The 15,781-nt window shown below is 54.0% G+C and overlaps 1 protein-coding gene across 8 annotated transcripts in view; it reads right to left on the bottom strand.

The window, feature by feature from the left end:
* The window catches only part of NDST1 (N-deacetylase and N-sulfotransferase 1), a 63,220-nt gene that overhangs the window by 8,015 nt on the left and 39,424 nt on the right, over nucleotides 1-15,781 (bottom strand). For all 8 annotated transcript variants that reach the window (XM_058544135.1, XM_058544156.1, XM_058544176.1 and 5 more), the window contains 10 exons: nucleotides 14,162-14,249; nucleotides 12,836-12,990; nucleotides 10,826-11,011; nucleotides 9,079-9,207; nucleotides 8,118-8,300; nucleotides 7,017-7,113; nucleotides 5,678-5,801; nucleotides 3,297-3,471; nucleotides 1,103-1,273; nucleotides 319-428 (listed from right to left, as the gene is read on the bottom strand). In XM_058544135.1, the coding sequence (XP_058400118.1) occupies nucleotides 319-428; nucleotides 1,103-1,273; nucleotides 3,297-3,471; nucleotides 5,678-5,801; nucleotides 7,017-7,113; nucleotides 8,118-8,300; nucleotides 9,079-9,207; nucleotides 10,826-11,011; nucleotides 12,836-12,990; nucleotides 14,162-14,249 (1,418 nt within the window). The remainder of the gene's footprint in view (nucleotides 1-318; nucleotides 429-1,102; nucleotides 1,274-3,296; nucleotides 3,472-5,677; nucleotides 5,802-7,016; nucleotides 7,114-8,117; nucleotides 8,301-9,078; nucleotides 9,208-10,825; nucleotides 11,012-12,835; nucleotides 12,991-14,161; nucleotides 14,250-15,781) is intronic.

Raw genomic sequence — 15,781 nt, 5'->3', positions numbered from 1 at the left:
TGTTGGTCTAACTTATTTAGATAAAACACCCTGAAAATGTTCAGGCCAGACTGAAAAGAACACCCCAGGGGTAGAACTTACCTAAGTAGAATAGATTCATCACCTCTTTTTGTCTTGAGTTGATACCTGTATTAATATGACTCAAGTCATATTAATATTAGCTTTTCTACTAAACTGCCAGCAGGGACATGCATACTTTCTCACACTTGCTGACACTAATTAATCTGTGTCTCTTCCATAATCATTCAAGCCTTTGGCTTTTTGGCCCGGGTGCCTGCTCTGGAAACCCCCCTGTTGAAAGGCCAAGGCAATACTCACGCCAAGGTTTTGTGGTAGTCAATGGTGTTGGTCACCCCAAGGAACTTCTGCACTGTGTCCATCACTTTGGCAGGTTCTGTTCGCAGCAGTTTGCCATCCAAGACCAGAATCTGGAAAAAAAGAAAAGAGAGAAGGATGATCTGAACTTGTTTTCACTCTAGTAGCAAACAGGCCCCAAGTCTTCTCGGTCGGCAGCCACGGTTACAAACTGGGGACCCTGCACTCTGTAGATGCTGCTTCCTCCTCCACCTTTGAACAGTAGGTGTCCGCACACCTCAGTCCTCTGCAGTCTACCTCCCTGCCCTCTGCCAGCTTCCCCTGACCGAAGTCACCCTCTCCTAGAGTTGACGCTCTCACCCAAACCCTGCCTGCCCCTCACATCCCTGCAGCATCCCTCTCTGCCTCTCTCCAAGCTTCCGGCCCACACATCACTCTCCTGCCTAAATCCTCCGAGAGTTTCCCTGAAACGCCTCGTGTGGTCCGGCCCTGCCCACCTCTCCCTCCATCACCACACCCCATCTGCCCACCCCTAGGGGCCTACCTCAGGGCTTTCTGGGTCCCCTTAGGGACACAGAGCCTGTTGTGATGGACAAGGGCTTGGGGAATTCTTACACATCAACCTTGGGATAAACAAGACTATAACTTTTGAAGAACCCAAAGGTCTAACTCGCTAGTGACGGCGTTTCTGGCCCCGTGACTGGTGAAAGAGATTTTGAGGTTCTCTGCTAACTGCCACAAGCCAGCACTGTGACTGCCCTCCCAAGGGTCAAGGATAGGCAGCTACCTGGTTGGCGTGAAAGGCGCTGAGCCAGCGCTCGATGTGGGTGGCGTACCAGCCGGGGACCAGGCAGCGGTTCTGGAGGGCGCGCAGCTTCAAGGACGCATCGGGCCCAGCCGTGATCACCTCGTGGAAGGTATACTTCAGGGCCACTGGATCATCATGGGCTCGCTGGTGCTGTGGGCAAGGGGAGAGGGTCAGCACGTCACGTGGAGGGCACAAAGGGAGAGGCTTTTGTGGGACAGCAGCCATGAGATCCTGGGCTGGAACCAGGAGCCCTGGGCTCTAGTCCTGGCTCTGCTCTCACTGCCTTTTGACCTTAAGGAAGTCACTGGCCCCTCTGAGCCCTAGTTTCCCCATCTTTGCAAGATGGGAATTGGACTAGATCAGAGTTTCCAAATGTTGGTCATTTGCACAGCATCTCTGCAATTTCTACCATATCCACCAACCACCCGTAGGTGCCAATGTCAGCATACTTTTCTTTACATTGACTCGTTTTTCTTATTCACATAAATTTATTTTGAAATAAAACTATCGACTCCATAAATGGAAAACTAAAATCAGTTATCATATATGTCATATATAGAAGGTAATCATTCATAAATACAATAAAAATAAAGCAATGTTCTCAAACACCAGCCAGACACAAATGTCTGCTACAGGCCCTGAAGCCAAAGCTTGCACTCTCTTTGTTAAAACAGAGCTTAGCAGTGTTAGCAAGGACGTAAGAGCCATTTGCAGAAATTGAGAATTTCTCCTTTATAGAAATTAGAAGGTGTTATGGGCTGAATGTTTGTGTCCTCCCCAAAATTCATATGTTGAAGCCCTAACCCCCAATGTGATGTTACTTGAGATGGAGCCTTTGGGAAGTAATTAGGTTTAGAAGAGGTCATGAAGATGGGGCCCTCGTGAGGGGATCAGTGACCTTTTAAGAAGAGACAGCAGAAAGCTCACTTGCTCGCTCTCTGCCTGTGAGGACACAGTGAGAAGGTGGCTGTCTAAAAGCCAGGAAGGGAGCTCTCACCAGAACCCAATCAGCCGGCACCGTGATCTCGGACTTCTAGCCTCCAGTACCGTGAGAAATAAATTTGTGTTGTTTAAGCCACCCAATCTATGATATTTTGCTATGGCAGTCTGAGCAGACTAAGACAGAAGGATTGGGAAAGAAGTGGAAAGAGAAAAATGCCAGGCTTGAACCCCCTAAAATAATGCCATGGGCCATCGGCATCCACAGAATTCCCAAAGTCCAGAGATCAGGGACCTGCCCACCAGGGGGTAACCCTCACCAGCGCCCTCACTCCCACTGAGGACCATACACAGCTGAGGGTAAGGAGTGGGGGGGGGGGTCTGTGGGACCAGAGAGCAAAGAGGCTCTGCAGCCAGCTCCCTGCCAGCCCTGTGGCCACAGTGAGGCCCCAGAGAGGAGAGGCCATCTGAAGCACCCAGATGAACATGCTCAGGGGTAGCAGGAAGCTGCTGCAAGTGGCCAGGCCTGAGACTGCCTTCCTGACCGGCTGGTAGACCAAGCCGGTCTCTCCCACCACCCTGGCCCTGTGGCATAATCCCAGGAAGACCGGCAGGCAGGGGAGGAAACCCCCAAAAGGCCCAAACCTAAGCTTTCCCGTAAGCCCAGGGGAATGCTGCTCAGAAGAAATTAAGTCAGGTCATCAAAATTAAAGAAAGTTCTAGTCCTTACGTAGCCAGGTAGGGACTAGGAGTCATACCCTCTCTAGGACAGACTGCAGTCCAGGTAACGTCCTTACCTGATCAGGCATCTCCATCCTCCACTAAGAGTGGCAGGTCTGTGTCTTGTCCTTCTCTGAATTCCCACCCCTACCCCGTGCCCAGCGAGGAGGCCACAGTTAGCCTGAGCCCAGATCACTACTGGCCAAATCTAGGCTTTGTCAAGGTGGAACGAGCCTCCACCTCCTGCCGGTGTCAGAATCAGAGGCAGGACCCCAGACAAAGCTAGGAGGGTGGGCAGGTAACTGATGACTGGAAGTCAACATCGATTTCCACCTGTCTCCTCCACCAGGCTGGAAGCACTGTGGAGGCAAGACTCTATTCTTACCCACCACCACATTCCAGGAGGCTAGCTTAGGGCTGGCACAGTAAACATTTGCTGAATGAATGGGTGAGTAGCAGAGTGGCAGGCAGAGCCCCAACCCCCACCGAGGGCCCCGCCCCAGCCCCGGCTCACCTGGTACCAGGAATAGGCCCGGTCTGCTGGGTTGATGAGGATGGTCAGGACCTTGGCCTTGGGCAACAGGGCGGCTGCCCGCCGGGGGGCCACTTCTGAATCAAAATAGTTGGCGCTTTTCTCAAAGTAGAAGTCAGAGGTGGTGTTGGAGGGGATAGGGAAGAACTCCATGTACCTGCAGAAGGCCCAGAGAGAGGGGCTCACAGGCCAGACTCATGAGGAAGAGGCTTGAGGAACGCAGCACGAGAGGGTGAAGGTCACTGGGGGTAGAGCTTCCGGAAGAAAGCAGGGCACATGGCTCCCTGGCAGGGATTCTAGACAGAATGGACACTTGGCAGTCTCCCTTTTCCAAACTCATGCCTTTTCTGGGGAGACTTTAGGGTCAGGAGGATCTGAAGATTTATGGGTATGATATGGGTTGCGGGGTATGGGAAGGAGGTTGTGTCTTTCCATCCTAACAGGATGCTCCCCTAGTTAAACTGACAGGGCCCTAACTCTCCCTGCCTCTAGGGGGCGAGCTGGGACTCCAAGCAGTTCTACCTCTGACCCAGGGAAAGGGAGGGACACCCTCTGCTGCCTCCAGAGTGCAGGGTTTCCTTCCTGACCTGGGATGGCACTTTCTAAGCACACTGTGGACCAGGAGACAAGGAGGGGAGATATCACCTCCTGATACCCATACCCGCCTCCCCAGCCTCATATGGGTGAGCCTGACAGCTCTCCAGATGAACCTCCCTTATCTCAGAGCAACCGTCCACATCAGTCCTTTGCGACCACCTCTAGGTTGAGGGCCCCTCAGAAAACTAACGAACACTCCAGACCCCTCAGGGACACCTACTCACGCAAAAGAGAGGTACAACTTGAGGGGTTTGTGGGAACCAAAGCCCACAAGACTCACCCTAGTTAAATGTGTAAGATCCCTACTCTATCCTGTAGGACAGAGTTTCTCCAGGGTGATCCCGGGACCCCATTTATCAGAACCACCTGCAGGCTTGTGAGATTCCTGCATCCCCCCATACACCTACCTACAAAATCAAGAGTGGTAATGGGGCTGAGGAACTGCTATCTTTATAAAACAACTTTTGCATGTCCACGATCCATTGTTTGTAAAACCTAAATTGAGAAAGCTCCGAGAACAGCTTTTTTCCATAAATTTGTAGCAAAGCCATTTAGCAACAAAACCTGACTTATTAATCTTATTTAGCATAAATATTCACATACTTTGCTACAGACATTAAAGTATTTGCTAATGGGGTGCTGCCCCAGGCCCTGCTGCAAGTCTTGCTAAATATATGGTGTCACACCATATTATCTCTCTAAAATCTGAAAAACGTTGACTTCCAATAATACATCTGGCTACAGCGGTTTTTAGATAAGAGATTGTGGGCATATTAGAGATATAGACAGACAGACAGGTAAGTAGGTAGAGAGACAGAGAGATGACAGACAGACAAAGGAGAGAGAGAGAGAATACACACAGAAAAATACCAAAAACCAAACAGAAGAATGCCCATAACTCTCCACTCAAGTAAACCACTGACATAAAAATAATAACCAAGAGTAATACATGTATAAGACTAGAAAAGAAAAACAGTACAGAAAGACACAAACTGAAAAATCATAGAGTAAAACCAGGTCCATGTGGCCCCCACACTGCGAGGTAACCTCTGGTGACAGGTTCTGGTGGGAAGCTGCAATTTTAACCACCTTCCCAGGCAACTCCCTGAAGCCAGTGACCACCTCTGAAGGGCTCACAAGAGCACCTCCTGGGGCTGGCCCCGTGGTGCAGTGGTTAAGTTTGGTGCGCTCTGCTAGGGCGGCTGGGGGTTCACAGGTTCAGAGCCCGGGCATGGACCTACTCCACTCATCAGCCATGAGTGTGGCTACATCCCACATATAAAGTAGAGGAAGACCGGCACAGATGTTAGCTCAGGGCTAATCTTCCTCAGGAAAAAAAAAAAAAAAGAACACTTCCTGCTCACGATCAGCCAAACACAGTGGGAAGGGCCAGCTCTCGGGTCAGAACACTTGGATGTTAGCTCCTGCTCTGTCCCCAGCTCTTGGGACCTCAGGCGAGTCCCTCTCCTCCTCTAGGACTCAAGATGTTTCTGTGCAAGCAAGGGAGGGGCTAGCTTTGACTTCAGCAGTCTCTTACCCCAGGCAGTAATGCAAAGGGGCAAAGGGCTCCCTCATCAAGTGTCCCATCTGTGACAAGGCTCCAAAATCAGGGCTCAAGGGTCACTGCATTTTGTCCCTGATTACAGGAACTTTAGCTGTGTGTGAGCAAGAGCCAGCTGCTTTCTGCTGTGGCCACAGCAGACCTCCTCCTGGGCAGGCTCCACAACGGCCTTCCCCTCCCGCTGTGGACAGAAGGGCCCACTCACCAGTCGATCCCTTTGTGATAGTTGTGGCCGTTAAAAAACTGGATCTCCTCAAAGGTCTCTGAGCTGGGGTAGTTGCTGCTGAGGTCTGGGTGCATGCCCAGGAACAGGTAGAGGGCCGTGGTGCCTGCAGGATCGGAAGACAGCTGAGACCAGTACCCAGCCCCAACAAAAAGATGGAGTCTGAAATCCTGGGTTCTGGTCCTACCTCTCCATTACTCACTGGGAGATCCTGGAAAAGTCTCTTCCCTTCTCTGGGTTTAGTTTCCTTATCTCTACAGTGAAAGAATTATACTAAACCCAGGATGGCAAATACATGGCATGCATGTGGCCACCCCAACTCCTGCATCCATTGTAGACATCGCTAATCCATCACAGCATTTTTCATCACCAAACAGGGACTTGGCAGCAGAATCCTTCTCACCACTGTACTCCAGCAGCCACATCCAATTGATTACTGTCTCCTCATAATCCCAGAACTAGATGGTTTCTGCTGGTCCCTTCCAGCTCTGGGCCTCTGTCCTCTCTGGCACTTGGGAGGAATTCAGAGAAAAGGGAGCCCCAGACCCTCCAGTCTGTTGATGTGAAACTCTTGAAGGGCTAAGAAATGTGGCTCTGATGCCTCCTCGTTGGGTGCCCTTCTGTCACTCATACCCTCTCCCCTATTTGACAGCACAGGACCTGCTCCCTCCTTTAGAGAGTTCATTACTTTCCTGTGTGTGGGTCTATGCTTTATATGCCACAACGAGAGGTCCCAGGCGAGAAGGAGACGGTAGAGTTTGCTGATTAAAAGTTTTGGGGTTACAGAGACCAGGTTTCAAAACCTGGATCTGCCATTTCCTAACTGAATGTGTTAGGAGAAGTCACTTAACTTCCCTGAGCCTCAAGCTTTTTGTCTATAAAATGGGAGTATCCATTTGCCTTACAGACTTCATGCATGGCAAATACTCAGCAACCATGTCACCACTCCTCCCTCCTGCACCTCTGGCAGACATGACTAATTGATCGCAGTCCTCTTCGCACTGAACCAGTTTTGCCTTGCACTGCTCAGACTTGCAGAGCAGCTGATCCAGGCTTCTCCGCCTAGACTCAGAGACTCCCAGGAGGACAAAGGGAAAGCTCCCTGAGGCTGCGGTTCAGGACAGAGAGGAGAATCCCATTCCACCCTCCACCCCCTTCCCACTTCCACACTGATAGGCAATTCATGGTCACCCCAACTTTACTCCCCCTTCCTGGGAAAGAGGGTCAGATGACAGGGGATTGTGACCAGGGCAAGGTGGTCCCCAGAACTCTGTGGCTGAGCCAGCAGGCAGTGGGGGGCTGGTCAAGAGTAGAGACCTGCCTGTTTTCTGGGGGCCGATGATGAGGAGCTTTGGGAAGCGGTCACATGTCTTCTCCTTGGACCAGATGTCTTTGTGGCGTTTGTCCTCACAGGGGTCCTAAAACAACAGTGGAGGGGATGTTAGGGGACCCCAGAACCCAGCGAACGGACTCTGGACTCCCACTGCACATGGATCGTGGTACAGCCCTGACTGACAGACATAACTACATGCACCCCTGCAGCATCCCCACCGTGGGACACTGAGCTGCTGGCAGGCAGGGATCGCTTCTGGTCAGTCTCATGCCCGACAGAGCGTAGCAGAATGCTGGGCCTAGTGCTTGGCACTTAATAGGAGCTCACGAGCACTTGCTGAATTGAACTGGATGAGCTGTGTCTCAACCAGAGGTCAGCAAACTTCGTCTATAAAGGTTAGTAAATCTTTTGAAATGTTTAGTAAATATTTTAGGCTGTGGGTACCATCCAGTCTCTGTCACAACTACTCAACTTTGCTGTTGTAGCTTGAAAGCAGCCACAGACAGTAAATACAAGAATTAGCGTGGCTGTGTCCCAATAAAACTTTATTTACAAACCCAGACTGCAGGCCAGATTTGGCCCACAAGCCACGGATTGTGGACTCCTGGTCTGAACTGTGAGACTGCTATCAGGTCCAACTTCTGCTTCCAGTTTTTGACAACCCCTTGGGGCAGACTTCCCCAAGAACTGGCTCCCAAAACTCTCCCACGGTCCCCTTTCCCATGGCTCAGAGCCTGCTGGAGTGGGAAGGGGCATAAGAGACATAAGCAGGCCAGGCAGTCACTCTCTACACTTCATCCACACCATGTTCCCTCACAGTTTTGCAATGCTGGCTTTTCAGAGGCTGTGTGTGAGTATGCAGACATGTAGGTCTGTGTGGGAGGTGTGTACACACAAGCACATGTGTACATACGAGGGCACGAGAACAAGTGAGTGTGCCCATGCTGCAGAGCAAGTGTGCACGTGTCTACTTGAGAGTGTGTGCAGGTGTGAGGGCTAAGCCCTTGCGCCCACGCCTGGAGCATGTGACCATGAGTGGTGGGCATTCCATCCCTGAACAAGGCGCCCAGGGCCCCCATCCCCACCCACCTGCCAGAGCGGGTCCTTCTCCTCTGAGAAGATCTGGAAGTACTTCTGGGCCAGCTGCACAGGAGGCAGCGTCTGCAGCCGGAGGTTGGTCCAGGAGTGCAGGAAGCGCACCAGGTGCTTGAAGGTGTACAGGCCCAGGCGGTCGTTCCCGTAGTTGGACAGGTGCGTCATGAAGATGCTGATCTGCTCCAGGGGCGGGGAGGTGGGAGGCCGGGGCTAGTCAGTGTCTGAGCTGCCTTCACCCCCACTGCTCACCCTCTGGTCTTGTTTCAGCTTGCAGGGCTACTCGATGACTAGTCCAAGGTTCACTGGGGCCGTCAACAAACTTGCTGTGTGACCTTGGGCTAGGCAGAGCCAGGTAACCAGGTCTGACTGACCTCCAACAACTACAACCCTGGGACGCTGACCTACTGCACAGTTATTTGAGTGTTCTTTTGTATTTTTTTGGTGAGGGGTGCATGGAAGATAAGGAGTACTCAGTTACCCCCAAAAGCTGAATAACACCACCGCTTGACATCTATCTAATATTATTAGCGCGTGGACGATTATTTCCATTTTACAGAGAAGGAAAGAGAGGCCCAGAAAGCTCAGGTGAATAGAGTAAAATAGACATATATAAAGTTTAATGTATTCATAGCCTACTATGTATATTAATATATAATATTTACATATTTATACACACACACCCACACGAAGACTAGAAAGAGAACATGGACAAAAATGCAAACGCTATTGTGTTGAAGTGCAAGATTATGAAAGAAAAAAGAGACAGTTCAGCTTCTCTACCCAAGGCCCTGCAGCAGAGCAGGGACAGAGCCAGGGCTGGAGAGTGGGTTTCCCCACTCCCGGCCCCCACACCTGCTCCTGCCCCTCCTCCCCAGCCCACAAGGCCTGCCGTGGCTGCAGACAGGCTGTCCGACAGCCCCTCCTCCCCACCAGCCGAGGGCTGTGGAGCACTCACAGGATTGAGGAGCACGGTGAGGAAGAGCTCGCCCCCGTTGATGATCTTGTCCAGCTCGCTGGAGCCACCAGGGTACTCGTTGTAGAAGATGGTGTGTGTGAAGAGGCCGCAGGTCTGCCGTGGGAGGACCTGGGGGCCGGGGAGACAGGGGCAATGGCATCTCCAGCATGAATGGTGGTGGGAGGACCCTTCCTCAGGAGAACGGCCAGGGTGTCTCCTCCTGCATAACCTCACGACCCCCAGCCTTGGGGGTCTTCTCCCCCAAAGACCTTCTGCGGCCTGCGCCATCCCCCAGGGAGCCCAGGGGCTCTTATTTTACATACTTCACTGCTATTCTGACCCAGAATGAGCAGACCCAAAGTAACAGAGACAGGCAGGTGAGCACATTTCTGGGAACTTGGCCTGTTGGCCCAGCGAGCAGCTGGGCCACTCTAAAGCAGCTCTCCCACTCAGGCTCTGCAACTCCTCTCGCAGCACTAGAACCTGGCCTGCGAGCACCCCTGGTCACGCACTAGTTTAACTCAAGTACCTGTCTCCCCTCACAAAACTGTGGGCTCCACGAGAGCAGGGTACTCGCCTGTCTCGTCATCACTTCATCCCCAGAGTTAATATGAATGCCTGGTATTGAGGAAGTCAGTGGAGGGACAGATGAATGGATGGATGGATGGATGGACAGATGGACAAAGAAATGTACGAATCTGGCCTTCCTACAGCTGCCCCATCCAGGCTGATGACAGTTCATCCTTCCAATGGCTCGGGCCAAAAACCTTTGAGTCATCCTTGACTCATCTCTCTCTCCCACACCAGACATCCAGCTCATCAGCAGGTGCTACTGGCTCTAACTTCTAAATAAGTCCAGAATCTGATCACGTCCCAGCATTGCACCTTGGTTCAAGCCACCACCATCTCTTGTCTCGAAGACTGCAGTGGCCTCCTAACTGGTGTCCCTGCTTCCCAATTTGTCCCCTACAGTCTCTGCTCCACAGAGCAGCCAGAATCATGGAAACCCTTTTAAAATATGAGTCAGATCATAACAGCACTCCATTCAAAATCTTCCCATATCAAACGAAAAGCTAAAGTCCATCCAACGGCCTTAGCTGGCCCTACACAACCTGGTCCGTCAGCCCCCTGACCTTATCTCCTACCACCTCCTACTCACTCGCTCCCCCCTATCCCTACTGGCCTCCTAGGTGACCCTCCAACACTCCCGGCACAAGCCGGCCTCAGGGCCTTTGCACTTGTTTTCTCTGTCTTGAATGCTCTTCCTCACGCAGCAGCACGGCTCACTCCCGGGAGGCCCTCCCTAACCACCTTATTTAAAACAGCTTCTCCTCTCCCCTGGCACTCCCTGTCTCCCTTCTGCTCGAGTTTTCCCCACAGCACTTATCACCGTCTGACTATTACACACTTTACACATTTATGAGGAGGGACTTGTTGTTTTTGTGCACTTCTGTATCCCCTGTGCCTAGAAAAGGGACAGACACAAAGTAGAAGCTCATGAAAAACGTTCCCATGAGCACATAACTGAACGACACAGAGGCCTGTCCCAAGTCCTCACCAGAGGCCCCTTTAAAGCATGTTCTTCCCTGATGCCCTGTCACAGAAGCAGCCCGCCTCCCCTGGAGAGAGCGCCTCAGATGCCACAGGGGGCAGCAGAAACGGGCCCGAAACTCCTCACCAGCTCACCAAAGTCCTGTGTCCCACGACACGTGTGCACACCGCCTCCCAGCCCCCAAGGCCCACTCACCATGATGCCGTTGTGGATGAAGCCGCGGCGGTAGCGGGCCGGCTTCAGGTGGGGGTACTCCTCTGTGCTGGTCACGCGGATGCTCCACACCTGCTTCCAGGCCTCGTACAGCTGCAGGTGCACGGGGTACACGCCCGAGTGGTGGGGCGCCACCGCGTACCCCATGTCTGTGGGAATGCCATGCTCCTGGGGAGAGGAAGGCCAAGGCAGGGTGAGCCTGGGGTTGCTTCCCCCCCGGCCAAATGTCCCCTCTGGAGAACGGGAGGGAGAAATCAGAGGCCAGAGCAGCAAGGCAGTTGGTCCAAGCCCTCTGGTACAGATGGGGAAGCTAAGGCCCAGGGAGGGAAAGGGATGTGCCCAGGGTCTTGGAGTGAGGGACTGACCGAGCTGGGACTCTAACCTTTGGGCCAGTGTCATGCCTGCCAGCACCCGGGAGTGAGGAGCCAGGACGGGGCTCCTCCTGCCTCTCGCGCCTCTCACTGTGTGGACACAGGCTGAGCCAGCACCCGGGAGTGAGGAGCCAGGACGGGGCTCCTCCTGCCTCTCGCGCCTCTCACTGTGTGGACGCAGGCTGAGCCAGCACCCGGGAGTGAGGAGCCAGGACAAGGCTCCTCCTGCCTCTCGCGCCTCTCACTGTGTGGACACAGGCTGAGCCAGCACCCGGGAGTGAGGAGCCAGGACGGGGCTCCTCCTGCCTCTCGCGCCTCTCACTGTGTGGACGCAGGCTGAGCCAGCACCCGGGAGTGAGGAGCCAGGACAAGGCTCCTCCTGCCTCTCGCGCCTCTCACTGTGTGGACGCAGGCTGAGCCAGCACCCGGGAGTGAGGAGCCAGGACAAGGCTCCTCCTGCCTCTCGCGCCTCTCACTGTGTGGACGCAGGCTGAGCCAGCACCCGGGAGTGAGGAGCCAGGACGGGGCTCCTCCTGCCTCTCGCGCCTCTCACTGTGTGGACACAGGCTGAGCCAGCACCCGGGAGTGAGGAGCCAGGACGGGGCTCCTCCTGCCTCTCGCGCCTCTCACTGTGTGGACGCAGGCTGAGCCAGCACCCGGGAGTGAGGAGCCAGGACGGGGCTCCTCCTGCCTCTCGCGCCTCTCACTGTGTGGACGCAGGCTGAGCCAGCACCCGGGAGTGAGGAGCCAGGACAAGGCTCCTCCTGCCTCTCGCGCCTCTCACTGTGTGGACGCAGGCTGAGCCAGCACCCGGGAGTGAGGAGCCAGGACAAGGCTCCTCCTGCCTCTCGCGCCTCTCACTGTGTGGACGCAGGCTGAGCCAGCACCCGGGAGTGAGGAGCCAGGACGGGGCTCCTCCTGCCTCTCGCGCCTCTCACTGTGTGGACACAGGCTGAGCCAGCACCCGGGAGTGAGGAGCCAGGACGGGGCTCCTCCTGCCTCTCGCGCCTCTCACTGTGTGGACGCAGGCTGAGCCAGCACCCGGGAGTGAGGAGCCAGGACGGGGCTCCTCCTGCCTCTCGCGCCTCTCACTGTGTGGACGCAGGCTGAGCCAGCACCCGGGAGTGAGGAGCCAGGACGGGGCTCCTCCTGCCTCTCGCGCCTCTCACTGTGTGGACGCAGGCTGAGCCAGCACCCGGGAGTGAGGAGCCAGGACAAGGCTCCTCCTGCCTCTCGCGCCTCTCACTGTGTGGACGCAGGCTGAGCCAGCACCCGGGCCTCAGTCCCTCCTCGCTGAGCACCTCCTCCAGCTTTCCGGAGCCTCCCACTCCAGCCTGAAGATAAGAGCTTGGGCTCAGGAAACAAACAGGCCTGGGTTTACGTCTGGCTGGACCTCTGTTTAGCTGGTGTGGCCTCCCTGAGCTTTGGTTTCTTCTCTAAAAGTGAGGCTATCACTACCCGCCTCTTGGGGTCTCAGTGAGGCTTCAGTGAGACAGGGACTATGAAGATGTTCATCAAAAGCTGTCAGACTGAGCTGTGAAAGCAGCAAGAGGCCAGCAGCCCGGCCCCCCAGCCCAGCCCCAGGCCCACCCGGCTGTGTGCTGCAGGGCATCTTACTCACGACAGCGAACTTCTTGTTCAGGGCCATCTGCTCAGCCAGCACGGACTGGTTGTGGAAAAGGTGGGGCTGCATGTGGCTCCACATGTGGGGGAACCACCAGAACTCCTTCACGTATGACAGCAGCAGGTCGTCCCCAGCATCCTCGGCATCAGTACCTGCAGCCCCGGCACAGGGAGCTCAGCCCAGGCCCCCGCCATGAGGCCCTCCAACCTGGGTGGCTGGCTGGACGGGAGCGCCCGGCCAGGGCCCACCCAACAGCTTGGAACAGTTAGCTGAGCTACAGCCCAGGAGCAGACAGAGCCCCAGTCCAGGACCCTGGATCCCAGTCTAGAGTGTGGGCTTGATTCAGTGGGTGACTTTGGCCAAGTCCTTCTCCTCTCTGGACCCTCAGGCCCCATCTGTGCAACGTGGGGTTCAGAGGCAATGATCCCAAGGGTTTCTTCTAGCTCTGACATGCCCGTTTCATCCTATTCCTCTTTTTCTATTGGGTCATTTGTTTTTTACTTATTGATTTGTAGAAGCTCTTTGTATACACAGAGGATATTTAATTCTCAGTCACACATGTATTACTACAACTACCTCTGATATGCTAAGGGTTGAGAATAAAAAAAGTGCAGAGACAACCCAGTATTGCTCTTATTTGGCACTGAGGCTATGTTGCGTGCTTTCCCCCCAGAACTGCAGACTAATGGGGCTTTGCCTAGAATTCAAGAGAGGCTTCCTCACTGCGGCCCGAGCAGAAGGCAGCTAGAGGGACCGCTCACCGCAGATGACCGTCAGGAGTTGTCCCCTCTTGCCCAGTCCCAAGGAGAGCCTATGCGGAACTGGAGAGAGCCCAAGAGAGGAGGGAGGGCCTGAACCGGGCAACCCACAGCCCTCAACCTCAACCCTCAAACCCTGAAAATAAACTCATGACCGTGGGCGTCTCCTGGGTGGGTACAATCATGGCATTTTCACTTTCTATGCTACAGATTTCTGTAATGTTCTTAAAATTCAACTAATTACTTTTTTAAGCAAAAATAGTACAAATAATTTTAAAAGGTGGGTGTGAGGAGGGAACAGGAAGGAGAAGCTGTCCCCCAGGACAGCAGAGCCTAAGGCCAGGGAGAGATGAGTGGGAGTTGTCATGGTGGTGTCCCCAAATGCCTTCTGCCCGGGGCTGTGACTGCTCCGTGGGCTGTGGGCTCAGGGGAGGCCGCGGGGGTCGAATCTGCCCCCAATGTGGTCCTGTCAGCCCACCTGCTGCCCCTGTGGCACAGTGCCCCGAGGGTCTGGAGGTTGAGGGTCCCTGAGGTTGCTAACGGGAGCAGAGCCAGGCCCACTTACCTGTGTGGAAGAATTTCCCTGAGTAGCCCAGGTTGAAGGTGAAGTTCGGGATGTGTGCGCGTAGTTCGTTCTGCGTGTCAAACAGGGCCTAGGATGGGCGGAGGAGGAAGCAAGAGGTGAGGGGGAGCCGGAGCTCCCCGCTCCTCCCACTGAGGGCCCAGAGGGTCCTGGCTGCTTCAGGACCTGCTTCAGTTTGTGGGGCCCGGCAAAAAGTGAAAATGGGGGACCTCTGCTCGAAAATTATTAAAAATGTTAAGAAGGCAGTAGCAGAGCATTAGCCTTACATGGGCCCCTTCTGAGTGTGGACCCTGTGTGACTTCTAGCACGTCACGTAGACGCCAGCCCTGGGCTGCCACTTCTACCAGGCCTCTGGCAAGAGCAGGCCTAGCTCTGCCGTGCGTCCTTGGGAAAGCTTTGTAACTTCTCTAGGCCTCAGCCTCCCTAAGTGTGAAATGAGGATAATACTATCTCCCTCACGGAGCTCTTGAGAGGATTAAACGAGATATTGCATGTAAAATGGCCTGATATTTTGGTAAGCGATGAAAAATGGTGGTGTTACTATGTCCGCAGTCACTGCCACTGTGAGCCTCACGTCTTCATCCGTCAAACGTGGAGGATTTCTCCTCGTTGGTGAATGCAAGGCTGATGTCAAAGGACCATGACTTTTCCAAAGACGTACTGTGTACCCAGCACTGCCACATGTCCGTGCCTGGCACACCCAGTGCTTTGCAAGTCAATGAAGGGATGCTGACACTTGTGAAACAAATGTATCGTTGTACCCTGGAGTCAGGACTCAAAAAATCCCCACCCTCCGTGAGCCTGCTATCAGAACATTTTGCAAATTAGAAGTCCTGGCCCACCGGGGCCACCGCTGGCATCTGACCAAAGTCACGCACTACCTGATGGACATGCAAGCTCTACCTGTGTGGCTGTGGGCAAGCTACTTCACCTCTCTGAGCCTCAGCGCCCTCCCCTGTAAAATGAGACCTACAACAATCCCCACCTCACAGGGCTGCTGTGACGATCAGCTGAGGCAACACACAGAAAGGGCTGAGCACAGAGCCTGGCACTCGCCAAGCCCTGAATAAGCAGCTGCCATCGGTATTGTTTAAAGTGCACTGGACAGGGCTGGCCCCGTGGCTTAGCGGTTAAGTGCGCGTGCTCCACTGCTGGCGGCCCGGGTTCGGATCCCGGGCGCGCACCGACGCACCGCTTCTCTGGCCATGCTGAGGCCGTGTCCCCCATGCAGCAACTAGAAAGATGTGCAACTATGACATACAACTATCTACTGGGGCTTTGGGGAGGAAAAAAATAAATAAATAAAATTATTAAAAATAATAATAATAAAAAAAAATAAAGTGCACTGGACAGCCAGTACTGCACGAGTTCATGGGGCGACATTCATGTCTCTGAAAGAAAGGCTCAGTTGTAGCCTGGCTTGGGATTCAAAAAACAAAACACCTCTGCCCTTTCTGACTCACAAGGATGTTGAGGGTGAGCGGGACCCTGGCTGGCGAAGCCCCCTGCAGCCTGCACTGAGCTGAGTGCAAGGCAGAGGGCGTCTCTGTTAGTTCCTCCACAGAAATGGCTCCAAACTACCGTCATCCCTCTCACTCTAAA

The sequence above is a fragment of the Diceros bicornis genome, chromosome 1 (assembly GCF_020826845.1).
Source record: "Diceros bicornis minor isolate mBicDic1 chromosome 1, mDicBic1.mat.cur, whole genome shotgun sequence".
Taxonomy (NCBI): Eukaryota; Metazoa; Chordata; class Mammalia; order Perissodactyla; family Rhinocerotidae; genus Diceros; species Diceros bicornis.
Note: the sequence above shows the minus strand (reverse complement) of the source record. Positions and strands in the feature narration are given on the sequence as shown.